At 44.5% G+C, this 27075-nt stretch overlaps 1 protein-coding gene across 1 annotated transcript in view; it reads left to right on the top strand.

Annotated features, from left to right (window-relative positions):
• Window positions 1-27075, top strand: part of TERB2 (telomere repeat binding bouquet formation protein 2) — a 54864-nt gene that overhangs the window by 10904 nt on the left and 16885 nt on the right. The window contains exons 2-3 of the mRNA XM_029575353.1: window positions 2760-2841; window positions 9798-9937. Of these exons, the coding sequence (XP_029431213.1) occupies window positions 2760-2841; window positions 9798-9937 (222 nt within the window). The remainder of the gene's footprint in view (window positions 1-2759; window positions 2842-9797; window positions 9938-27075) is intronic.

The raw sequence follows: 27075 nt of genomic DNA, 5'->3' as shown, positions 1-27075 counted from the left end.
AGAGTCCGCTCAGTTATTGATGGATTTGTTTTCAGATCTGCAGAAATTGGATTGACCATCCTCAAGTGGTTCTACAGGTTCAGTTTCTTTTTCTTGTTGAAGGGTTATTGTACATAGTTATGGTGGTTTTTTGAGAGCCATTCTGCTTTGACATTGAGTAATACTGCTGGACTGTAGGTGGCAGCATCCTATATAAGGCGGAATTTTGTTTTGAAAACGTCTCTGTCTCATTCTGCTAAGAGGGAGGGCAAAACCTAGGAATCTGGACTGATCCATGGTACTACAGGAACGAAAATTATCAGGTAAGAAACTAATTTTCCTTTAGTTTAATTCAGGGGGAAATTTTGTAACATAGGGGCGGATTTTAAAACGAGCGCGAACAGCCTACTTTTGTTTGCGCTCCAGGCGCAAACAAAAGTACGCTGGATTTTAGTAGATACGCGCGGAGCCGCGCGTATCCACTAAAATCCTGGATCGGCGCGCGCAAGGCTATGAATTTTGTATAGCCGGCGCGCGCCGAGCCGCGCAGCCTACCCCGTTCCCTCCAAGGCCGCTCCGAAATCGGAGCGGCCTCGGAGGGAACTTTCCTTTGCCCTCCCCTCACCTTCCCCTCCCTTCCCCTACCTAACCCACCCGCCCGGCCCTGTCTAAACCCCCTCCTTACCTTTGTCGGGGGATTTACGCCTCCCGGAGGGAGGCGTAAATCCCCGCGCGCCAGCGGGCCTCCTGCGCGCCGGGCCGCGACCTGGGGGCGGGTACGGAGGGCGCGGCCACGCCCCCGGGCCGTAGCCACGCCCCCGAACCCGCCCCCAAAACGCTGCCGACACGCCCCCGAAACGCCGCGACGACCGGGCCCGCCCCCGACACGCCCCCCTCCGAGAACCCCGGGACTTACGCGTCCCGGGGCTCTGCGCGCGCCGGGAGGCCTATGTAAAATAGGCTTCCCGGCGCGCAGGGCCCTGCTCGCGTAAATCCGCCCGGTTTTGGGCGGATTTACGCGAGCAGGGCTCTGAAAATCCGCCCCATAATGTGTAAGTTAGCCTGCAAATATGTGCATAAGCTATATCAATTATCAAAACATATTTACATGCATAACTCCGTTTAGAAAATTACACAGGCAAAACTATGTGTGCACAATTCCACTTGCTATGTGATGTGTATAGTTTTGCCAGGAGAATTCATGTGCATGCTTTTTTTTGAAGTTAAAATGTATGAGGATAACTTTCAAACAACTGCACATGGCAGCATATATGCAGGTATATGGCCGCGCACAGATTTACGACAGTATTTAATAACCTGTATCTTTACCCCACAACATATATGCATATATGTGCTTTTGCACGAATATATTCAATGCATTGAAAGCACATTGTTTTCTTACCTATTTTAAAAATATATGCACATAGGGGTAGATTTTAAAAAATTGCGCGATCGCGTACTTTTGTTCGCGCACCAGGTGCGAACAAAAGTACGCTGGATTTTATAAGATACGCGTGTACCCGCGCGTATCTTATAAAATCCGGGGATGGCGCGCGCAAGGGGTGCACATTTGTGCAACCTGCGCGCGCCGAGCCCAGCGCGCGCTGCCTGTTCCCTCCCTTCCCCTACCTAACCCACCCCCCCCCGGCCCTATCTAAACCCCCCCCTTACCTTTTTGGCAGATTTACGCCTGCTAAAAGCAGACGTAAATCTGCGCGCGCCTCCTCCCTGCCCCTTTTAGAAAGCCCCGGGACTTATGCGCGTCCCGGGGCTCTGCGCGCGCCGGCGGCCTATGCAAAATAGGCATGCCGGCGCGCGAGTGCCCTGCGTGCGTAAATCCAGAAGGATTTACGCGCGCAGGGCTTTTAAAATCCGCCCCATATATTTTATGTGTGAAAATAAAATAGGACCTAATTCACATAAATCGGTATTTTTAAATTGAAATTACCAGTTTTACTCCATCAGTTCACCCAGTCCTTTTCCAGGTCATGGAGACTCTTCTGGTTCTTCAACCTAAAATCCCCACAGTTCACCCAGTTCTCCCACCCAGCCAATAGTAAACAATAAACATGTTAATATCACTCAAGATAATTAGCAGGTGTAAAATTGCACAAGTAAGTTGACAAATGTGCACGCTCAAGTGTCTTTTAAAATGTGCACGTAAATGAGGCCCTGCCCCAGAACGCCGACTGCCCCCTTTTTCCACGTGTATATGTGCACGTGAAAGCAAAAATGCGCGCATACGTGTGATGTTTATAAAATAGCAGATGATACTTATGTGCACATCTCTTTGAAATTCATCACTATATGTGTAAGTTCCAACTCTGCCCAGACTCCACCTCCTGGAACACCTCTTGCCTGTAAAAGTAGATGTGTATTGGTCACGTAATATTCTAAAGGCATATTTCTGCAGGTATAGCACTACTTTACTTGCAGAAGCCCCTTTAACAATGACCCTCTCTCCCTGTTACTGTGCAGCAGATTGCATGAAGGAAACTTAAGTTGATTTTTTCTGGTGCTGAAATGATTGGCATAGCTCGCTGCTTAGTTTGGGGGGGGGGGGGGGTGGATGGTTCAAGGCATACACATGGCATATTGATGGGGAGGCAGGGGGCCTGATTCAGCACTGTCCCCCCCCCCCCCCCCCCCAGCAGACTACACCTATGGCTGTCATTAAATATTAAGAACAGCTCTTAAATAATTCTAGAGTTTATTTACAGAGACCTTTATTACTGACAGTGATTTTGAAAAAATAAATAAGCTTGTCCATTGTTTTGCAGTGGCTGAAGGAGGAGTGATCACCAATGCTTCTGCTGCTGATTACCTATTTAGTGCCGATGCTTCCCATCCGGACACACAGAGGTATATAGTTTCTTGTTATTCTTTCGCTGTAAGGATAAGTGTTAGTAGATGCATCACCGTGTATAAATACAAGGGAAGTAATGTTTGCTGACACCATATTTTTATTTTTTTTTACAATGGTAACATTTTGGAGTCTCTTGCTCAAAGTAATTTGCATAAAATCGGCTTCCTGACATTTCTTGGGTGTCTTATGTTCTTCACATGTTAATACAATGATTCTGAACAGTTTTCTTTCCAGAACCTACTTTCCAGATCACAATTATTACTTTATTAAATTTTTAGTTTTACAAAGAATGAACTTTGCACAGAAACATGAGAATAATACATTATTTGAAAAACAAATAATTCATGAAAACAAATTATCTTGTTAGTTCACAAAAAAAAAGAAGAATATATGACGAGCAGCAAATAGAGGAGAGAAAAATGGAAATCCATAAAAAAAAAGTAATTGCTAGTATCATTTTTAATACTGTCATTGTAAAACTGCAGCACTGTTGACAATTCTGAAGATCTAGTTATTGCTAATTAGGTTGTACAAGCATCAGTTAATTGTGGTTTGATTGTTCCCACTCTTTACATTCTTTTTTTTTTTTTGGCCTTGCAGTTTCATCCAGCTCAAATACAACCAGCCTTTATTGGTCTATGGCACTATGAGCCTTGAATTGCCACTTTCTGGGTTTTTTCCCCTATTTACATAACCCTCCTGACCTAGCCCAGCCATTGCAGTACTTGGTGAGGGAGCCACAAACTGCAGTACTTTTTAGAACATGACCTCAGTCTGACCATTAGGTGTCACCATGCTCAAGATGAAATAGGCGTTGAAAACCCAGAGGGGTAGATTTTAAAAGAAGCGCGATCAGCCTACTTTTGCTTGCGCATCAGACTCAAGCAAAAGTACGCTGGATTTTAGTAGATACGCGCGGAGCCGCGCGTATCCACTAAAATCCCTGGATCGGCGCGCGCAAGGCTATTGATTTTGTATAGCCGGCGCGCGCCGAGCCGCGCTGCCTAACCCGTTCCCTCCAAGGCCGCTCCGAAATCGGAGCGGCCTCGGAGGGAACTTTCCTTTGCCCTCCCCTCACCTTCCCCTCCCTTCCCCTACCTAACCCACCCGCCCGGCCCTGTCTAAACCATCCCCTTACCTTTGTCGGGGGATTTACGCCTCCCGGAGGGAGACGTAAATCCCCGCGCGCCAGCGGGCCTCCTGCGCGCCGGGCCGCGACCTGGGGGCGGGTACGGAGGGCGCGGCCACGCCCCCGGACCGCCCTGGGCCGTAGCCACGCCCCCGTACCCGCCCCCAAAACGCTCCCGACACGCCCCCGAAACGCCGCGACGACCGGGCCCGCCCCCCGACACGCCCCCGACACGCCCCCCCTCCGAAAACCCCGGGACGTACGCGAGTCCCGGGGTCTGCGCACGCCGGTAGGCCTATGTAAAATAGGCTTACCGGCGCGCAGGGCCCTGCTCGCGTAAATCCGGGCGGATTTACGCGAGCAGGGCTCTTAAAATCCGCCCCATTGTGAATAATGAGGATATCAGGATACTTTATATATGTTCTTGTAAATGTAAATGGCTTTTTAAAATTGCTCAGTAGTGTGTGTTATATTTAGATGTGTAACTTCTTTTAAAATAACCTCCCAAGTGTGTAAGTACTGTTTTGCATGCATAAAATTTGATTGTGCGTGCTTAAGCTGTACTTACATATAAAATTAAATTTTATATGTGTAAAAAAGTTATACATATATACCTCTGAAGACAAATGAAATGAATGCACATTCAAACCGATTTCACCCACAGGGAAATATGGAGCATTACTGACACTGACAAATTATGGTGATTACCAGACACAAACTTCTTTAAACCAATATTTTCAATTCCACTCCTTGAGGGCAGCAAGGTAATTTTAGACTATTTAAACAACATATTTATGTGCTTAAAATGCACTTTCTCAGCATTCAGACAGGTATATCCGTGACCAGTGGAGACAGAGCAAAGCTGATGTCACAGTATATATACCTCTGCTCTGACATTAGCTCGCTAATATTCTCTGTCTGCAGCAGATTCATGCATCTCCCTATTGGGGATTTCTTATTAAAAAAAAAAAAAGGAGAAAGAGAAGGATTAATCATGTTCCACTTCTCCTGAGGTGATACCTTGTGGTCCCTCCCTCAGTTGAGTTCTCCTAAGGTGATATCTGGTGATCCCTCCCTCAGTCGAGTGCCTTGGTCCAGTAGCTGGTTTTCTGGCGTGGAGTTAGCTGCCAGGAGAGAATAGCGGGTGCAGGAAGCCTAGTGCGGTGGTGAAGGCATTTGCTCCCTGGAAGTTAGGGAAATTCCTCCGAGGTTGAAACCTTATAGAATGATGTTGCAGTTCTTTCTTCGAGATGAGTTGCCGGCACTAATCTCTCAGACACTGAAGATGCTAGGATTGCTGGGTGCTCATCCCATGTCTGAGCCAAAGAAGAATCCCATTTTGGTTACTTTGTGTAAAACATCATGTTTCTTTCCCCTTATGGATGCTATTCAAGAGCTAATTGATCTTGATTGGGATACGAGCCTTGGAAGATCTGTACCCCCTGGATCTGATGGCAAGAGAGCAGTTGCATTTTCCAAAAGTGGATGTGCTGGTGTGTTCCATCACCAAGCAGATGACCATTCTGTTAGAAGGAGGAGCAGCATTGAAGGATGCTCAGGATAGGAAAATTGAGGCTATCCTTAAGCAGGCCTTAGAGGCAGTGGTAATGAATTTGCAGATAGCCTCTTGCTGCTCCCTGGTGGTTCACGTTTGTTTGCTTCTATCTCAGGAGGTTGATGAAACTGGTTTGAATTCCAGGGTAGTGATGGAACCGGCAGCTGCCTTTTTGGTGGATGCGGGCTGCGACCTGGTCCATACTTCTGCCAGAGGGGTGGCTTCGGTGATAGTGGCCAGACATCAGCTGTGGCTGCGGAATTGGTCAGCCAATGCTATTTCAAAGTTTAACCTTAAAAAATTGCCTTTTAAAGGATCACTTTTATTTGGGAATGAGTTAGAAAAAATGGCCGATATGTGGGCTGAATCCCAGGTTCTTCATGTGCCAGACGATAAGAAGGAGATGCCGCATTCGTTCGGCTTCTCAGAGGGTTAGACCTTTGGGTAGGTCTCAATCCTTTCAGTCCAGGCAGCCTAGACAAGGTGCAGGTTCGGGTGGCGGTGCTTCCCGACCCCCCTCAATGAAGATGTATGGACCAACCTCCTGGAGTAGGAGATAGGGGGTCACCTATCTGTTTTATTGGCAGTGGATCAGGATCACATCAGGCCAGTGGAGTCTGGCAATGATAGGGAACGGCTATACTCTGGAGTTTCTCAGTGTTTCTTGGGACCATGCAAAAGCGGCAAGCAATGGAGATTATGTTTTTGAGGCTCCTGAGCTTGTAGGCCGTAATTCCAGTGCCCAAGTCACAAAAAAATGAGTTGTTATTCCATTTATTTTGGTGTGCCCAAAAAGGAGGGTTCTTTTTGACCCATCCTGTACTTGAAGAAAGTCAATCATCATTTGCAAGTGACTTGTTTCCGCATGGAAACCTTACGCTCAGTGATAATGGCAATAAGAGTTGAGAAGTTTCTTACATCTCTGAATTTGTCAGAGACATATCTACATATTCCCATTCGATTGGAGCATCAACGGGTTCACCATTTTGGGGCGATTATAAGTTTCGAGCACTACCCTTCAGGTCACTGCAACCAGAACCTTCTCCAAGGTCATGGTGGTGGTAGCAGCAATGTTGAGAAAGGATAGCATTTTGGTCCACCCGTACCTAGACGTTTGGTTAATTCAGGTCAAAAGTTTGGAAGAGAGTCTTCAAGCCTCACGCAAGGTAGTCTTCTTGCTGCAGGAGCTAGGTTGGGTGGTGAACTTAGTCAAGAGCAATTTACAGCTGTCTCAGATGCTGGAGTATCTCAGTGTTCATTTTGATACTAAGCAAGGTAGAGTTTTTCTGCTGGAAATCCACATTCAGAAGCTGATGGCTCAGGTGTGATTATTGATTTAAGCAGTTCGCCCAATGGTACGGTCATTCCTGTAGATACTTGGTTTAATGGCGGCTACCCTAGAGGTGGTTCAGTGGGCATATGTGTCCTCTTCAGCACATACTGCTTGCACAGTGGAGTCTCAGGACTTCTCGATATGGCTTCAGTTACCGGAGGAGATCGGCATCCAACTGAAATGGTGGTTGCAGGCAGATCATCTAGGGAAGGGAGTTTCCTTGCAAGTTCTCAACTGGCTGGTTCTCATGACGGATGCAAGCCTCCAAGGTTGGGAGGTCACTGTCAGGAGTTGATAGCGCAGGGGCGCTGGATTGCATAGGAGTCCCTCTGGAGCATCAATCGTCTGGAAGCGCGTACCGTTCGGTTGGTATGCTTGCGGTTCGTTGACTGCTTGCAGGGACACGCAGACCGAGTAATGTCAGACAATGCGATGACAGTGGATTACATCCGTCACCAGGGAGGTACTAAGAGTCAACAAGTGTTGCAGGAAATAGACCAGCTCATGGTAAGGGTGGAGATAGATCTCTAGGAGATCTCTGCCTCCCACATTGCGGGAAAAGACAACGTGAGAGTCGATTTTCTCAGCAGACAGAGTCTGCGTCCAGGAGAATGGGAATTGTTGAACATAGCGTTCCAACTCATAGTGGGCCGCTGGGGCCTACTGTATCTAGACTTGCTAGCGACGTCGCCCAATGCGAAGTTTCCTAATTTCTTTAGTCACAGGTGAGATCCAAAGTCTCTGGGCATCGATGCTCTAGTTCAGGAGTAGCTGAAGGGAAAACTTCTGTATGCCTTCCCCCTCGTGGCCCTTGTTGGGTAGGTTGGTTTGGAGGATCGAGAGGCACACAGAGATGATGCTTCTGGTAGCTCCTGACTGGCCCATAAGGCTTTGGTATGCATACCTGAAGAGACTATTGTCGGGCTCTCCTCTCCAATTACCGATCCAAAGAGATCTTTTATGACAGGGGCCTAATTTTCACATGGATCCGACTCGATTTTGTCTTATGGTTATGGCCCTTGAAAGGGCTTGGTTGCTGAAGCATGGATATTCCACTGCTGTGATTTCCACTTACTTCGAGCTCAGTTCTCCACCTCCTTAGCCTATGTTCAAGTTTGGTGAGTATTTGAGGCTTGCTGTGAGGAACGAGGGCTTCATTCTTGTTCGATTAAGATCCCACTCATTTTGGACTTCTTGCAGGATGGGTTGATTAAAGGCTTGGCCCTTAATTCCTTGAAGGTACAGGTGGCGACTATTGCCTGTTTTCAAGACCAGGTGAATGGTGGACCCTTGTCGCCCATCTGGATGTGGCCCAGTTTTTGAAGAGGGTGAAGCATCTCTGTCTTCCCTTGCATTTGCCAGTGCCTTTGTGGAACTTTAATCTAGTTTTGGATTTTTTGGTGGGTCCCATCTTTCAACCACTGCATAACCTCTCCTTAAGGTTACTTACCTTGAAGGCAGTTTCACTTGTGGCAATTTGTTCTGCATGAGGAGTTTCTGAACTGCAGGCTCTCTCTTGCCATGAACTGTTCCTGCAAGTGACTCTGGGGGCAGTCCAGCTGCGAACTGTTCCATCTTTTTGCCAAAAGTGGTTTCAGACTTTCACTTGAATCAATCGATTTCTCTGCTGACACTGGTCAGGGAGAGAGATGGTGATGAATATCATCTGTTGCAGACCTTGGATGTCAAGCAACATCTCTTCAGGTGTTTGGAGGTGTCTAGACCTCTTAGGAAGACTGACCGGCTGTTTGTACGGTGGGAGTAAAGAGGGTGAGTCGGCTTCGTGGGCTACAGTGGCCTGCTGGATTAAGGAGGTTATCACAGCCACTAATGTGGATGCTGACAAGCCATTACCTAAACAGGTTAGGGCTCAGGCAGTATCATGAGTGGAGCTTCAATTGTTGTCTCCCATTGAAATTTGCCGAGTGGCGATGTGGTCCTCCTTACACACTTTTCCCAGGTATTACCATCTGGATGTGCAGGCCTGGGAGGATGCAGCCTTCGCTCATGTGGTGTTTGTCAGACTGCAGGCAGCCTCTCATCCTCTTCAGGAGTAGCTTGGGTACATTCCCCTGGTCATGGATTAACCTGTCTGAATGCTGAGAAATGAGAATCCACCTTCGCACCCTTGGCTACCAGTTTGTGGTTCTGTTGTCCTCCTGAGTGATTGCGTTTCCAGATATAACTGGTAAGTCCCTAGATTATTGATGTTACACTCTTTGTCTGAGTTCAGTGTTTCCTGTTGGCTGAGTGCTCGAGTGGTTGTCTGTTAATGGTTATAATCATTGTTACTTTGTCCACAGTTGGCTTTTGCAGATAATAGTGGTGGACTGATATCAGAGCAGAGATATATATACCGTGATGTCAGCTTTGCTCCATCTGCTGGTAGAGGATTAACTTGTCCACTAGAGAAAAGCAAATTATCAGGTAAGTAGTCATTTTTCATTAAACATGAATATCCTATGAACCATTCAATGGTGCATATTGTAGCAATTTTCAAAAGCACACTTACATGAATAAAGTGCATTTACACGTTTAAAACCCAATTTTAAGCATGTAAATGTTTTAATAAATTACCCCATAACTTCCTAAACCAAATTGATACAAATGGTACTTTTACAATGAAATTCCCAAAAAATGCCTGAATGAAAAAGAAATCAAACCAAATTTTTGACTGCACACTCCTAGAGTTCAGTAGCTAAATGATCGTTATGGCTTCTTGGCCTATGATCCAAACACGGAGTCTAAGCTATGAGCTAAAGATGTTTGCTTCCTGGCCTTTTGTCTGAGACAGTGAATCCGTATTGGGGTGGCTAATGATCTGCTCCTGATTCCTTTGGGAGACATAATGATGTTGCGACCATTGCCAAGGCAGGAGGATTAAACTCTCACTAAAAAGAAAAAAGTGTATTACAATTTAGTTACCTCTTTCCAGATTATACCAAAGTTCAGATTATGTGAACAACAAGGCCACAGTTTTCCATTCCAGCTATCTCTCTGCAACTGCCAAATCTAAAGTTCGAAATACAGTAGCATTGGGGCACTTCATTCTACCGCCTGCCTGCCTGCAAAAAGGTTTGAAACATTTTAAAAGGTTACATATACTTTTTATTGTTTTAATAGAAACTTGCATCTTTTCTCTACAGGTTGCTTCTTTCAGTGCACTTGTTGCTTCTTGTAGTGTGTCATTAATGATACGTCTCCAGAATTCACTGGTTTGATAGGTGTGGGAAGAAATCCAGAGCCTCAATGTAGATATATTGTCCTGGGGATTATAATGCCTTTGTACCTTGCTTTTTCCATTGCCGTATAACCGTGCGTTTCTGTGTGTTTTTGTCCAGATCCAAATATAAATAAGGTGAGACATACTTCATAGGCCAAATGACTTAAACCAGCTGAGAAATGACTTCAGCTGTTGTACAATGAATGTGTGTAAATATCTTCTATTTTCTGGCAACTCAGTTACAGTAATTCCAGTACTATAATAATTCCATTTGGACCTGAGGAAAGGTTAAACTCATGAAAGCTAGTCAAGAAGTGATTTATTTTTTTATTTATATTTTTATTATATCTATCCACAGTACAGACATTAACAAACAGCCACAACAAGTATAACTCGGGCATACATTGCCAAATAAACCTGCTGTTTTTTTGTTTTACAATAGCAAAATACAATCTTTCAAAATACCAGATCATAGAAATTCCTCCAAAGGGCTGCCATACTCTGTCAAAGGTCGACATCCTTTCATGTCTAATAGCCATCAGCTTTTCCATCGTATGATTTTCAGAGTCTTCGAAATAAATGTAGAAAATCCAGGGCTGTCATTTTCTTGAATGCCCAACTATCGCACACCTGGCTGCTATTAAGATCCAAAGTATAAGCTTATTCTTTGTTGTTGCAGTGGCCTCCATCAGAAAGTTAAATAAGATTTTTGGATCCCAGATTATTGTAATATGTACCATTTTTTGTATAACTTTCTGAACTGCTTTCCAAAAATTAACATTAACAGAGCAATGCCACCATATATGATCCATTGAACCCACCCCCCCATCCCCTCCAGCATTTATCAGATACCTGTGCATATATTTTGTGCAATCAGGATGGAGTAAGGTACCATCTATAATAAACTTTGTAATCATTGTCCACTAAATGTGCAGAGATTGAGTATTTAGTAACATATAATTGTATATCCTCCCAATCGTCTACCTCTATAGAGCGGTTGAGTGTCTGGGATAAAAGTGTGTCCTTAGATTTTGAACTGGGATCTGCCTGATTTGGGGCTGGGGTTTTGCTCAAAGAGCGGCTCTGAAAAAGCCAACTCTGGTATAAAGATAGCTTTCCGTATGGCCCCCACCCCTGAGGATCTGGATTGGTGTTTAGGGAACTCAGAAGGACTTCTGGGACACCTCACAGGTGTTCCCAGCATTTATTTGGCATGGTAGCCATAGAGAAGTATGGGATCCAGAAGGAGATCCTTGAGCTACCAACCAAGTGTGTACTGATGTGATTTTATATCTTGAACTGTATTATGAAGTCTTGTCTACAAACTGTGTTTGTCTTGTTTCTGGAAAGAATTATTTTGTAAAGAACTGGACTGTAAATTGGGACTACATATAAACCTTTTTCCTCATTGTTACTTAATATTACCTGCAGTGCTGTAAGACCGGAGCTATTTATGTTTATATCCCCAAATAAACCCCTTGCAACCATCAATTTTGTGTTGTGTTTGCTTGCCATGGAGCCTGTGGCTGGTTTCCCTTACCTGAAGCCGCTCTGTGGTAAAGGCAAAGGCAGGAAGCTGCTGCCGACGCTCAGTGCTGCCTTTGGCCATGGTCTGCCAGCTCAATGTAAGCCCCATCTATGCTGCCAGACCTTCTCTCTCCGCGGCTGGGATGCCACCAATCTCCTTAAGCGAGGGACCTTCCTCTAGGCGCACGTGCGCACTCTCTTCAGTCTTTTAAAGGGCCCATGGCGGGAAAATGCTGCCTACTCTCTCAGATGACATCATCCCTGGGACTATATTTAAGGCTGGATCCTGCTTCCAGCCTTTGCCTTGGCAACAGGTCTCCTCACTCCCAGTGCTGTGTGTTGCTTCCTGAGTTCCTTGTCTCCTTCCTCATTCTCTTGGATCCCCTCGGCTTTGACCTTGGACCAGACACTGACCATGACATATGCGCCTGCCTTGACCCCTGCCTAGAACCTGACCATGAGATACGCCACCTGCCTCAACCCTCGCCTGGAACCCGACCACGAGAAACGCCGCCTGCCTCGACCCTCGCCTGGAACCCGACCACGAGAAACGCCACCTGCATCAACCCTCACCTGGGACCTGTTCCCACACTCCACTGCCTTTTCTCAGACTTGGCCTGCTCTCCCGCACTTCTTCTTCTCCAGGGCTTTAATCGCTGCAGAGACCCCACGTAAGTCCAGCCGGCCCCGGCACCCGAGGGCTCAACCTAAGGGGAACGTGGGCTGGTAGTGGTGAAGCTCCAGCGGGGTCACTGCTCCTCTTCAGACTCGCCTACCGATGTGGGGACCTGTGGGGCTCCTCTTCACTGGTAGTGTCAACTCCCTCTTTGTCCTAGTGTAACATCTTATGTCCCTGTACCTCAGGGGTTGCTGGGCTGACATTGAGGTGCCTCTAACAGGCCTCTTCATGTTTTAAGTTTACCCAGAGGTTATGAAACCAACAACTTACAGTTCTTTGATATTAGACCTGAGGGCTTAGTGCAAAGAATTTCAAAACTTGTTTTAACTAGCTTCCCAACCCATGCTTTAAAAACTGTCGAATCTGGAAATAAGCAAAAAGATCTGTATTCAAAAGAGAGAATGTATCCCTAATGTCAACAAAACTCAGCACTGCCCCTCTTTCACACACTTATCCTATGTTATATAGGCCCTACGTTTCCCATCTGTGAAAGATCGCCCCTGTCAAACCTGGAGGGAACCCCTTATTATATTTAATTGGAGCTAGAGGAGAGCAAGTCCCCTATGATACCAATAATTTATAGCTTAAGTCTCACATTTTTAAAGTGGGCCTGAAATAGGGGCTAAGATGAGTACAATTCCCTTTTCAACCCAAGGATAGTATGAGATCAGGGTAGCACCCAAATACACCTGTTCAATACACACCCATTGTTTCACCTTAGTCCTATGTTCTCATTCTATTACTGCCTCAGCTGAGTCATGGAACAGTATTTCTCGACATTTGGCACGCCCAAAGCCCCCAGTCCCTTAGGCTAAATTATCTCTTAACTCTAGGAAGTCTCTGTCTCCAAATGAAGTTCAAAATCTTCTTTTGAATCTTATGAAGAACCTTTGCAGGAACCTCAATTGACAAGGTTTGGAACAAGTAGCAAAGCAGATGTAGGACATTCATTTTGATCACTGCAATCCAACCTAATCATGAAATTGTCTCATTTGTCCACCTTTGAAGATCTCCAAATATTTTATTTAATAAAGGAGGGTCATTTATCTCATACATTTGCTTTCTATCTACTACTACCCAAACCCCAAGATACTGTGCCCCGCCCACCTAAATGGAAAGGACCCCTATAGGTGCTCTGCCACTTGCCCTTTAGAATCTCAGACTTAACTATTGTTAATTTTAAACCCTGAAACCTTACCAAACTTTTCATATTCCATCATCAAAGTTGGTAAGGAGACAGAGAAGATCACATCATCTGCGTTCACAGAATTCATAAATTCCTCCTTCCCCACCTCTACCCCATCACATCTGCAGTTCTATGTATCTATGCAGCGAAAGCCTCCATTGCAAGCACAAAAAGCTGCGGGGAAGGGGACATTCCTTCCTCGTAATTCTCCCCAAGTGAAAAATTTCTGAATGTCCCCTATTAACTCGGATTCTTGCATCTGGTGCTTTATACATCTATCATACCCACGTGCAAAAGTTTTCAACAGCCTGACCTTCCACAGAAACCCAAATAGATATGGCTAATGTATGCGATCAAATGCTTTTTCAGCTTCAACCGCTAATAGTAATGAAGGAACCTTCTCTTTTTGAGCAGCCCAGGTAAAGTTAAAGACAAGCCTAATATTGTTAGTTCTGAATCTACTTGGCCTGATTGGTCTTCAGAATGAACCCAGCCAGTCTAACATCTAAAACTTTTATGTCCACATTTAATACCAAATTAGGTATATAAGAGGCACAGACCATCTTATCCCTTATGCCTTCATTGAGAGTGTTAGCCCATCTTCAGGCAAAATGTCATTGAACATGGCTTTTCAACGGACCAGCCAAAGACCACCAAAGCCCTTATAAAAACGCGCTGTATACCCGTCCATCCCCGTGCCTGTCCACCTTCAAGCTTTTAATGGCCTGTAATATACTGTGAAATAAGCACTGCTAGGTCTATGCCTTACAAATAGAAAATTATATCTCCTCCTTTATAGATCCATCTATTGAATAAAGATCTTGAAAAAATTGCCAAAACCTATCTCTAATCCCATTAAGATAAAAAAAATCCCCATTCATGCCTTTAATCTGCATAATTTGAAATTGCCTTATTTTCTTCTTTAATTTATGCGCTAACAATTTGAGAGCCTTATTCCCCCAAAATACTTCAATCTCTCCTCATACGAGGAGAGATTGAAGAATCTAAATATGTGCACCCTGGAGGAAAGGAGGAGCAGGGGTGATATCATTCAGACTTTCAGATACTTGAAAAACTTTAACGATCCAAAGACAATGGCAAACCTTTTCCGTCAGAAGAAAATCAGCAGAACCAGAGGTCACGAGCTGAGGCTCCAAGGAGGAAGACTAAGAACCAATGTCAGGAAGTATTTCTTCACGGAGAGAGTGGTGGATGCCTGGAATGCCCTTCCGGAAGAAGTGGTGAAGTCCAAAACTGTGAAGGACTTCAAAGGGGCGTGGGATAAACACTGTGGCTCCATCAGGTCTAGAGGACGTGTATAAAGAAGAGGCAGCAAAACACTGCACGGAGCGGCAGTAGCCACAGAGGCATTCACGGAGCGGGATGCCAGTGGCCAGTGGTTGGTGTTCCACCTTCACAGAGCGGAAGGATGGAGGGCTGCCATCTCCAAATTAAAAAAAGAAAAAAAACAAAATACAGGGATGGGTTCATGGGCTATAGATATTACCAATTATTAGGCTTATTCAATTACCAATTATTAGGCTTTTCAATATTTGATGATAGTTAATGTGACTTTCAAGGCATACTTCACTTTCAATGCATATCCAGCATAGCTCCCTGCTTCAACGGCAGGGGAGAAGAAAAACTAATACTTCACGCATATCCAGCATTGCCCTCTGCTTCAACGGCAGAGAGCTATGCTGCCGCTTTCCCAACTAATCAAACTTAATATTTCACTTGGAAGCAGCTCCATCACTGCTCTCTACATTAATGGTGGGGGTGAAAGGGAAATAGAACCTAAGGTTACTAAGAGCCAAGAGAAACAGATAAGTATGAGAAAAAAGAAGTGTGAAGCTTGCTGGGCAGACTGGATGGACCGATTGGTCTTCTTCTGCAGTCATTTCTATGTTTCTATGTTTCATTTCTATTTTTGGTTAATTGCATCTGATGGTAAATAGAATCTACATAGCAATTTCTTAATTTACTCCTTTCCAATTTTATTTATTTTTAACTTTTATATACCGACATTCTTGCATTAAATGCAAATCATGCCGGTTTACAGTGAAACAGAAAAAGCAGGAAAAAATTCCTTAGTCGAATACAACAATTCCAACTTTACCTACATTTTTCTAGACCTAGTACACTGATGTTCACCCTCCAACTCTTTGATGGAATCTAACAAATCTTTAGTTTGCTTTTCACTCTCCTTCTTTCTCTGAGAAGCCCATGTTATCAATTTCCTACTTAACACTGCTTTAGGCAGTCCCACACCATATTCTGTATGATCTAACCCATATCATTATGCTGCAGATATTTTTGAATCTTACACTCTGTATCATTTAATTTCCAGAACTTTTCTCTAGTCAGGGACACAGCCCCCTAATTGTATTCAAACTGGAGCATGATTCTTAGGGGCCTTCATTTTCAGTTTAAACCAATTTTCACCCATAAATTCCCAGCGTTTTCCAAAGGTGGCAATCGGCTTATACCAATTTTCAACCTAATTTTAAGCTAATTAAAGAGCTGTTCCAGAGTTGTGGATGTTTCAAGACCTCTCTCGCTACTGCTAGAAACCAGTGTGGGCCAAAATCAGACTGCATTTCAAGTCCAGATCCCCGCCCCCCCCCCCCCCCAAGCAGTGAAAGTGCTTGTCCCCCAGCCACTGATGCAGCATTTCAAGTTCAGCCTTCCCCTTCCAAACCAGCCAAAGTGCCTGATGTCTGGTATTACCAATATGGCATTTGAAGCAACCTCCGCCACCAGAACTACTTCCTAGCAGGCTTCCAGTTCCTGCACAAAAACAGAAGTGCAGTGCTGTAGAGTGTAGAAGCCACAGCAAGCAAGCTATCAAAGAAGGAGGGAGGAGGAGCCTGGAGTCACTATGGGTAAGGGTGAATGCTGTTCCACCTGGTGAGAGACAGAGGGAGATTCTTGGTGGGGCAGGGAGAAACAAGGACATGCTAATCAGAGGAGGAGGATGCTGAGTGGGTGGATAGGAGAATCTGCTTAATATAGTTTTCCTGTCCTGATTTCTATCCACCAAAATAAATTCTGATATTTACTCATTTAAATAATGTGTTATTATTTTCCACTGACTTTCTCCTGTTTTTGTTGTTATCATAATAAACTCAGATAAATTCCCAGAAAATAAAAAACGAAAATGAAGGTCCCTAAATATTTTCTATATCACCTCCTTGCTCTATCCCCATCAAGAATGAATCCATCAAAATTAAATTTATCCCAAATTATGTACCATGTGAATTAGAATAAAAAGTATAGTTTCTAGAAGTAGGACACCTCACTCGCTAGACATCCAAGAATGTGCATGCCCTGCCTAGACCATGCCCACACCCTGCCCCTTTTTTTTTGAACTTTTCAGTTGTGTGTGCAGTTGCATGTATGTGCGAATCCAGGCTGCTTTTAAAATCTGCTTGGTGCGTGCTAGCCCGACGTATTCATGCATCCCCTAATTTTGGCACGTGTCGGGCTATTTAAAATTTACCTTTTAGTGAATCAGGCCCACTGTAGCATAGTAGATTATATCAGATAAGATCTAAGTCTACCTTCTGTTCCCATCTATAATATCTTTTAAAGATATCCCCCCAGCCATCAGCTGTACATGCTTGATCTCTGCAAGAATATCATTCCGTCTCCAGATAAGTTCTGTTGTATTCCCTGTTTTGACTTCTGCCAATCTAGGTAAACTGTTAGGGGAGTAAGAACTGCAATAAAACCAAATAATTCTTGAAGACCAGAAAGTCACCTGCATAAAGTATTTGTTATATTTTATTTATTTATTTATTTATTTTATTTAAAAAGTTTTTATATACCTCTATTTGGATATAACCATCATAACGGTTTACAATATTTGTCAATATCTTATAAATCATAACAACAATACAAAATTCACAAACATTCTTACATTCATTAAATTTAAATAAAATTACAATTTAAAAAAAATATAACTCATTCATCAAATCATATCATGGCTGTCTCGGCAAAACTAATGATGAGATGGTGAAATTCTTGTTATTACTTTTGCTGTCATGGTTTCTTCTGTACCAAAAGCTTGCTTATATAACAGGTTTTAATTTTTTTCTTAAATTGGGTCACATTTGTTTCTAGTCTTAATTCTATAGGGAGTTTGTTCCAAATTGTTGGTCCAGCTAGTGACAGTGCTCTTTCCCTTACAGATGTTAACTTTGCTGATACCAAAGATTGAATCAATAAAAGTCCTTTATTGGCGGATCTTACATTTCTCTGCGGTATATGTAATCTTATTACCGCGTTTAACCATTCGACATTCTCATTGTGGATTGCTTTATGTAAAATACATAATGCCTTATATTGGACTCTCTGCTCTATTGGTAGCCGATGGAGTTCCATCAGCACGGGAGTAATATGTTCTTTTCTGTTTGCCCAACTAGAATTTGTGCTGCTGTGTTTTGCAAGATTTGTAAAGGCTGTAGAGTAGAATAGGGTAGTCCCAAATAAAGTGCGTTACAGTTGTCTGTTGATGAGAAAATTAAAGTTTGTAACACAGTCCTGAAATCTTTTGTATCTAAAAAAGGTTTTAATCTCTTAAGTGTTAAGAGGTTGTAGTACCCTTCTTTTGTTTTTTTTGCAATGTGGCTTTTAAAGTTTAATTCTGGATTCAAGTATATTCCGAGATCTTCTGATTGACGATCCCAAATGTATATTTAGTGTTTCATGTTTGAATTGTAGCGTTGAATAGTTTGGAGAAGTTTTTCTTTCTAACAACATAATTTCGGTTTTGTCAATATTGATGCACAATTTCATTTGATTTAACACTTGTTTAATTACATTCAAGGACAACGAAGTCATTTGAAATGCCTTTTCAACAGTATCATTCACAGGAATTAATATCTGAAAATCATCAGCATAAGAATAATACTTTAGCCCAAGTCCTGTTAGTAAATGACATAATAGAATCATATAAATATTAAACAAGGTTGCTGATAAGGCAGAGCCTTGTGGTGCACCGGTATTGAGGTTAATGATTTCTGAAAATCTATTATTAATTTGCACTTGAAATGTTCTGTCATTTAAAAATGAGATAAGCCATTGTAATGGTGGTCCTTCTATCCTTATTTCCTTTAACCTGTGAATCATGATTTCATGGTCCACTGTGTCGAATGCTGCCAAGAGATTGAGAAATAAAAGTAGATATTTATTTCCAGTGTTGAAACCTTTTAATACGGAATCCTGCAAGGACAGTAGTTATACTTCTGCGTTTAGGTTTTTTCTAAATCCAAATTGTGTATTGTGGAGGATATCATTCTCATCAAGATGTTTATTTAATTGTTTCAAAACTATTTTCTCTATGATTTTTGCCAGAAGAGGGAGATTTGAAATTGTTCTGTAGTTGTTCAGATTTTTGTTGTCCAAATTTTTCTTTTTTAAAATTGGTCTTATAATCGCCTTTTTTAACTACTGCAATTCAATATAATTCAGATTATAGTGTATATTTATTTAGGAATTTAGAAATGCTCATTCACTTGGGATCTCAGATGAATATGTAACAGAAAGCAAGGCTTTACTAATTATCCTGCAAGAATACCGTAGAATTTAAATTTCTTAGCATTCAGATAGGTAGATCCATGACCACTGGGTTATGCACCTCTACTAGCAGATGGAGACGGAGCAAAGCTTTGGCTCAGGAATTGCTTGGCCGATGCAATTTTGAAGTCTAATCTTACAAAATTGCCTTTTAAAGGATCATTCTTGTTTGGGAGAGAGTTGGAAAAATGGCCAATAAGTGGGGTGAGGCCCAGGTTCCTTGGTTACCAGAGGATCAGAAGCACGAGAGGTTGTGCTAGGGGTTTCAGACCCTTTCAACCCTACAGAGGAGAGGCTTCTCAGAAGACTTGGCCTTTGGATAGGTCTCAGTCCTTTCAGTCCAGGCAGTTCAGAAGGGGCGCAGGCTCGGGTAGTGGTGACCCCTGAGCCTCTCAGTGAAGGTATGCCGACCCACCCTTGGGAACACGAGATAGTGGGACACCTCTCTCTTTTTTATCAGAGGTGGGTCGAGATCACGTCAGACCAGTGGGTTCTGGAAGCGATAAGAGATGGCTACACTCTGGAGTTACTCAGTGTTCCTTTGGTTGTGTTCATGGTATCTCCTTGCAAAAGAGACAAGCAGTGGAGTATACATTGTCAAGGCTCTTCAGCCTGTGGGCTGTAGTTCCAGTGCCCATGTCACAAGAAAATATGGGCCGATAATCCATTTTTTTTTGTTGTGACCAAGACGGAGGGCTCCTTTCCCCCATTCCTAGATCTCAAGGGAATCAACCGTCATTTGCGAGGGACTCATTTTCGCATGGAAACCTTATGCTCAGTAATAATGGCAGTACAGTCGAGGGAGTTTCTGATGTCTCTGGATTTGTTAGAGGCGTACCTTCATATTCCCATCTATCTGGAGCATCAACGATTTCTGCGTTTCACTGTTTTGGGGTGACATTATCAGTTTTGAGCACTGCCTTTTGGGTTGTCCACCGCGCCCAGAACTTTTTCCAAGGATATGGTGTTGGTTGAGGCAGTGTTGAGAAAGGATGGCATTCTGGTTCACCCGGATTTAGATGATTGGCTGATTCAGGCTGATTCAGAGTCTGGAAGAGAGCCTTCGGGTCTCATGCAAGGTGATCTGCTTGCTACAGGAACTAGGTTGGGTAGTGAACTTGGCCAAGAGCAGATGTGTCTCCAAAGCTGTTTTGGAAGAACGATAGAACGGCCTTGTGCCTGCGTGCACACAGAACTGCAGACAGTTCTCAGTAGATATGTTGTCTTTTTTTCTTTTGTTAGTCAGTGCTTTGTAGTAATTTGTAGTTTTCTGTCTATCTTTGACCTTTACAATTCGAACCTGTACTCGAGTCCAATGCATTAGGAGCAGTACATAATACAGCATAAACCAAACTCACTACCACGAGAGGAGCATATAAATTTTCATTCTGATTCAGTTGGATGACAACTTTTTATGGGAACTCTGTACTCAACACATGTTACAAGTATCAGAATACAATAAATCATAAAATATAATAAATATAATATATCATAATAAATATATAATAGCTATACAGAAAATACCCTAACGCCCCTCCACTTTCACTAGGTAGAAAAGGCCACAATTCATCTAAAATATTTCTGTGACTAGCTTTTAAGAGTTATTCTTTCATCAGACCTGTGAAGAAACAGTGCAGTTATACTGAGTTTAAATAGTACAGATTTGTCTAGGTCTTAGGCTGCCTGATTATACCATTACAGACCAGTGAAGGGAAGGGGATTATATGGGATTTTGCATACTAGCAAAGCAGTGAGAGGGGGATTTCAGACAGTTTCTAGTCTAGTTACTTTGAAAAAAAGAGAAGTAACTTGGTAATTAAATTTAGGTTAGAGTACATGTTATATACCAGGGGTTCTCAACCCAATCCTCAGGACACACCTAACCAGTTAGGTTTTCAGGATATCCACAATGAATAGGCATGAGAGAGATTTTGCATGCAATAGAGGCAGTGTATGCAAATCTACCTTATGTCTATTCATTGTGAATATCCTGAAAACCTAACTGGAGGAGAAGTCCATTAACTGCTATTAATCAAGTGAACTTAGGGAATGGCCTCTGCTATTACTGGCATCAGTAGCATGGGATCTTCTTGGTGTTTGGGTACCTGCCAGGTTCATGTGGCCTGGTTTGGCCTCTGTTGCAAACAGGATGCTGGGCTTGATGGACCCTTGGTCTGACCCAGCAAGGCAATTTCTTATGTTCTTAGCTACTAAAATTCCCCTCACGTGCGTGAAGTGGCATTTGCGTGCATACGCATGCGTCAATATAAAATTTTGTGCACGTATACTCACGTGTAGCTGATTTTATAACAGCATGTATGTTATAAAATTGCCGCATCCTTGTGCCTGCACCGGCAAACACGTGTACATGTGCATCCATGCGCGGGTCTTAAATTTTACCTCTAAATGCGCATGGGGTCAATTTTAAAAGCATTGTTTGTGCTAAAAAGCTCATATTCGTGAGTATCTGGACCATGTGCAAACAATGCATATTTTAAAAGCTGGAAATTACATGCGTATATATATATATGCATGCACGAGTAAAAAAAGTGGTGGAATTGGGGGTGGAGCATGGGCGTTCCAGGGCGGGTACCAACAGTTATGCATGTAAGTCTGAATTTTAAAATCGCACACTGCAGCATGTGGCGGCCTGTTAGCTTGGTATATTTACTGTTGCTCCTGATGAGGTGAAAGTCTGTAGAAATCTCTGTTTAGGCCTAGCATGCCAGGGGAGGGGTCTGGGTCAACTTGGTGGAGTGCAGGATGAAGAACCAGAGAGGTCTGGATGACTTCAAGATAGACTGGGCAAACTGGTGGACCAATTGCAAAAACTGGCTATGTCATTCATGCAAGCATCTTTTAAAATCTGTTTACCTGTGCATATTAAAGCTGACAATTTCTTAAGGAAGATACACGACGTATGTTTGCTCAAGTAATAGCTTAAAATTAGGAGCACACATTTGCGCACTAGTTATATTTTAAATCTTACGCATGTAAATGCATACATCATTTAGAATTCCAGCGTATATTTGCTCGTGTACCCACATGTGCATGTATGGGCGCCCGCGCGCTTATTTTAAAGTTACTGTCATACTTTATAAAAGGTCTGCCTCTAAGTATAAATCTGGGATATATTTTTTTAAATGCCTAAAATATACCTGCATATGTTCTTAAAATGGGTAGAGAAAGTATTTTTTTTCTTGTATTGAAAATTCTCACAGGACAAGCAGGATGATAGTCCTCACATATTTATTTATTTATTTATACGTTTTTATATACCAAAGTATTGGCGGGGGCCTTCACTCCGGTTTACAATTATAACAACGCTATACATTGAAGTCAGATGAACAGCTTTAACAGAGTTAAAATTATAAAGAATATATACAAACACCTGTTAAAGGTCTAAGTATGTCAGAACTGTTAGAAGCATAGACATACTTTAACATATTTACAATTATAAAAACTCTTGGGAGCAATACAGACAGAGGGTTAGGGATACATTCTCAAGTGATATGAAGGTTAAGATGATCAGGTAGTGAGTTAATTGGATAGGTACTGGGTAGGGGGATGAGCTAAGGGGAAGAAGAGATATATGGGTGACATCACAGGATGGAGCCCAATCACGGAACACTTCTGTCAAAGTTTCCAGAACTTTGACTGGCCCCTACTGGGCATGCCCAGCATGGCACTAGCCCTGCAGCCAGCAGGGGTCCCCCCCCCTCCCCCTTCAGACTTCTTTTTTCTGCGCAGCAGTAGCCACGTGGTTAAGCAGCTCTGCAGAGATTCCTGACAGGAATTTTCCTCACGGAATTACTAAAAATTAATTTACCCCACTGGGATCCCTCCAACTTTTTCAAGCCGTGGTACTCTGGTAAGTTTTTTACCCATTTTCCGTCGATTAAAGTCGAGTTTGGCCCTCGCGGCCTACCGGCCGTCGACCGTACCGCAGCTCAATTTTTTCATGGCCATGGTGTCGGGGTTCCGCCGGTGCCCAGACTGTAATCGCACCATGTCCATCACAGACCCTCACAAAGTCTGTGTAATATGTCTCGGATGTGAGCACAATGTCCTAACCTGCACCAAATGTGTCCTTATGACACCAAAAGGTCGCAAGGCTAGAATGGAAAAGATGGAACTTCTCTTCCGTGCTCAAACCCGACGCCATCTATTGCATCGACGTCGTCAGAGCCGGCACCGTCAACTTCGCGCCAGCATCGACCTCCGGCCGGTGACCGTCCGGCATCGATGACTTCTCGGCCTTTGACACCCTCTACTCTCCCTCAGGACCGAGGGGATCGTAGAGATAAACATTGCCACCAGCATCGAAAGTCTCGGACCATTGAGGGAACGAAATCATCGACCTCGCCATCGTCCGAGCCGCCGTCGAAGAAGCCCCATCCAGAAAATGCACCGACCTTTTCAGCGACTAGGTCACTGAGGCAACCCTCACCTGACAGGGTATCGGGAGCTGCGACTCCGCCTTTAAATGTGGTCCCTCCAGCTATGCCTCTGCCTCCTTCTTCTGTTCCGGAGCCGGGGCTGCTTGCTTCAGGTCTCCGAGAAGAACTGGACCGGATGGTTCAGGAGGCCATCGACAAGGCGATGCATTGACTCCAGGATCTTCCGGCACCGACACCGTTACCGATTGCGGAACTGACCACTGACCCGATTCCAGCAGCGCTGGCACCGCTGCTTTTCCACCGATGGACCCCGGGTCACCGATGGCTCCGGTGCCCTCCCCGCTTACTTTGTCATCAGGAGGAGAAACACCATTCTGCATCCCTCCATCGGGAGTTCTGCCGATGCCTCAGCCATCGATGCCAATACATCCGTTGGTGCCACCGATCCACCCATTGGTGCCGACGGGTCCATCGGCTCCACCGAGCCATCCATCGATGCCATCGATGCCTGCACAAGTGCCTTCGATGCACTCATCGGTGCCTCCAGTTATTCCTTCGAGTCCTTCGGAGCTTCGACCAGGACCTTCAGGGATCCCACCGCCCCGTCCTCCTCTAGTCCCTAGAGGTACAGGTGCTGATCCCTACAACACCTGGACTGATGATTCTTCACCAGACACCGATGATTTGCCTTCACCACCTTCAGCTACTGAAAGCAGAAATCATTCTCCTCCAAAGGACCTTTCCTTCATATGTTTTGTGAAGGAGATGTCTGAATTGGTTCCCTTCCAATTACAGACTGAACAAGATGACAGGCATCAAATGATGGAGCTGTTTCAATTCCTGGATGCTCCCAAGGAAATAACCTTCATCCCTATCCACCAGGTTCTTCTGGATTGGCCACTGTTGGAAACAGGATGCTGGGCTTGATGGACCCTTGGTCTGACCCAGTATGGCATTTTCTTATCTCCTCAAAAAGAACTGGGAACATCCTGGCTCTGTGGCTCCAGTCCACAGGAAAGCTGACACCACCTATCTCGTTCAGTCAGCTCCAGGTTTTTGCAAACCTCAATTGGATCACCAATCTGTGGTTGTCGAATCTGCCCAGAAAAGAGCAAGGAGAGCAAAACCTCACATTTCCTTTCCCCCAGGCAAGGAACAGAAATTTCTAGATGCCATTGGTCGCCGTGTCTTCCAGGGATCAATGCTCATCTCCAGAATTGCCTCTTATCAGCTCTATATGACCCAATATAATAGGGTCTTATTTAAACAGATACAAGACTTAACAGACTCCGTGCCTCAGCAATTTCAAGAGCAACTCCAAACCCTAGTAAACAAGGGTTTTGAGGCAGGCAAGCATGAGATAAGATCGTCGTATGATATCTTTGACACTGCAACCAGGGTTTCTGCAGCTGCTATCACGGCAAGATGATGGGCCTGGCTCAAGTCTTCTGACCTTCACCCTGAAGTTCAGGACAGATTGTCCGACCTCCCCTGTGTAGGAGACAATCTGTTTGGCGAGCAGATTCAACGGACGGTGGCGGAACTAAAGGACCATCGTGAGACCCTGAGACAGCTCTCTCTCATGCCTTCTGAATACTCTTCAAAACAGCCTTTTTGGAAAGACTCTAAGAAGTCATACTTCCACCCGAAGAAGTCCTACCTGCCACCAACTAGAACTCATTCTACGAGACCATTTCAAAAAGCCCAGTCTCGTCAGACACGGAAACAAAAACCGCAAACAGTCCCTCAGCTGGGCCCTGCTTCTGGTTTTTGACTTACATAGAGAGCAGCAGCCAGCTTCCATTGCCCCACATACCAGTGGGAGGTCGATTGTGCCATTTCAACAGCAAGTGGCACTCGATCACCTCAGACCAGTGGGTCCTGGCAATAATTGCGCAGGGTTATTATCTGAACTTTCTCTCCATTCCACCGGACTCCCCATCTCTACCGTCGTGGAGAACATCCAATCACTCCATCCTTCTGGAACAGGCGGTCTCCCTCCTCCTCCAGTCCAAGGCAATAGAACCAGTACCCTACTCTCAGCACGGCCTAGGGTTCTATTCCCGGTACTTTCTAATCCCCAAAAAATCGGGAGGTGTTCGTCCAATTCTGGATCTATGTGCCTTCAACAAGTACCTCCAGCGAGAGAAGTTCAAAATGGTAACCTTGGGCTCTCTTCTTCCTCTTCTACAAAGAGGAGACTGGCTCTGCTCTCTAGACCTCCAGGACACATACACTCATATCGCGATAATTCCATCTCATTGCAAATACCTGAGGTTTCTAGTAGGCCCCAAGCACTATCAGTACCGAGTGTTTCCATTCGGCCTTGTGTCTGCACCACGATTCTTCACAAAATGCCTCGTTGTAGTTGTAGCCTTCCTCAGGACTCAAGGTGTTCATGTCTACCCCTATCTAGACGATTAGTTAATCAGGGCTCCCACTCAGCAAGCTGTTCTGTCATCCCTACATCTTACTTTACACACTCTAATTTCACTCGGATTTCTCATCAACTACGACAAATCCTACTTAGTCCCATCTCAACCTTATCGTTCATTGGGGCAGACTTGGACACCTTGCAGGCAAAAGCTTTTCTGCCTCGACAGCGAGCTCTCACTCTCGTGTCTCTTGCACACCAGCTGCAGTCTCAACACTGCACACAGCTTTCTCATCCTCCTGGGACACATGGCGTCCTCAGTTCAGGTCACCCCAGTGGCTCGCTTGGCCATGAGAGTCATGCATGGACTCTAAGGTCACAATGGACTCAATCCATTCAGCCCCTGTCGACCATTGTCCTCGTAACCGACTCACTCCGTCAGTCTCTCGCCTGGTGGAGAAATCAGGTCAATCTCCTCCAGGGATTGCCCTTCCAGGCTCCAGACCCTCAAATAACTCTCACCACCGATGCTTCCAACCTCGGCTGGGGAGCCCACGTGGCCGATCTGCAGAGGAAGCCAAACACCAAATAAATTTCCTGGAGCTGCAAGCAATCAGATATGCCCTCAGGGTATTTCAGGATCGCCTCTCCAATCAAGACATCCTGATCCAGATGAACAACCAGGTGGCCATGTGGTACATCAACAAACAGGGAGGGATGGGCTCCTACCTTCTGTGTCAGGAAGCTGCGCAGATATGGGCGGAGGCCCTCTCCCACTCGATGTACCTCAGGGCCACCTACTTGCCTGGAGTGGACAATGTGTTGGCAGACAAGCTGAGTCGCACCTTTCAACCGCACGAGTGGTCTTTCAACCCCTCAGTAGCAAACTCGATCTTCCACCAATGGGGTTATCCTCAAATAGACCTCTTTGTGTCACCTCAAAATCGCAAAGTAGACAACTTCTGCTCTCTCACTCGCAACCAACACTATCAGCCAAGAGACGCGTTCTCCCTATCATGGGCAACCGGTCTCCTATACGCATTCCCTCCACTTCCACTTCTCTCGAAGACTCTCGAGAAGTTACATCAGGACAAGGGAACCATGATCCTGATAGCACCCCACTGGCCGCACCAAGTGTGGTTTCCAGTACTTCAGGATCTCTCCATTCGCAGGCACATTCCCTTGGGAAAGGACCCGCTTCTAATCACTCAAAATGACGGGTGCCTCCGCCACCCCAATCTTGA

The sequence above is a fragment of the Rhinatrema bivittatum genome, chromosome 13 (assembly GCF_901001135.1).
Source record: "Rhinatrema bivittatum chromosome 13, aRhiBiv1.1, whole genome shotgun sequence".
Lineage (NCBI taxonomy): Eukaryota > Metazoa > Chordata > Amphibia > Gymnophiona > Rhinatrematidae > Rhinatrema > Rhinatrema bivittatum.
Note: the sequence above shows the minus strand (reverse complement) of the source record. Positions and strands in the feature narration are given on the sequence as shown.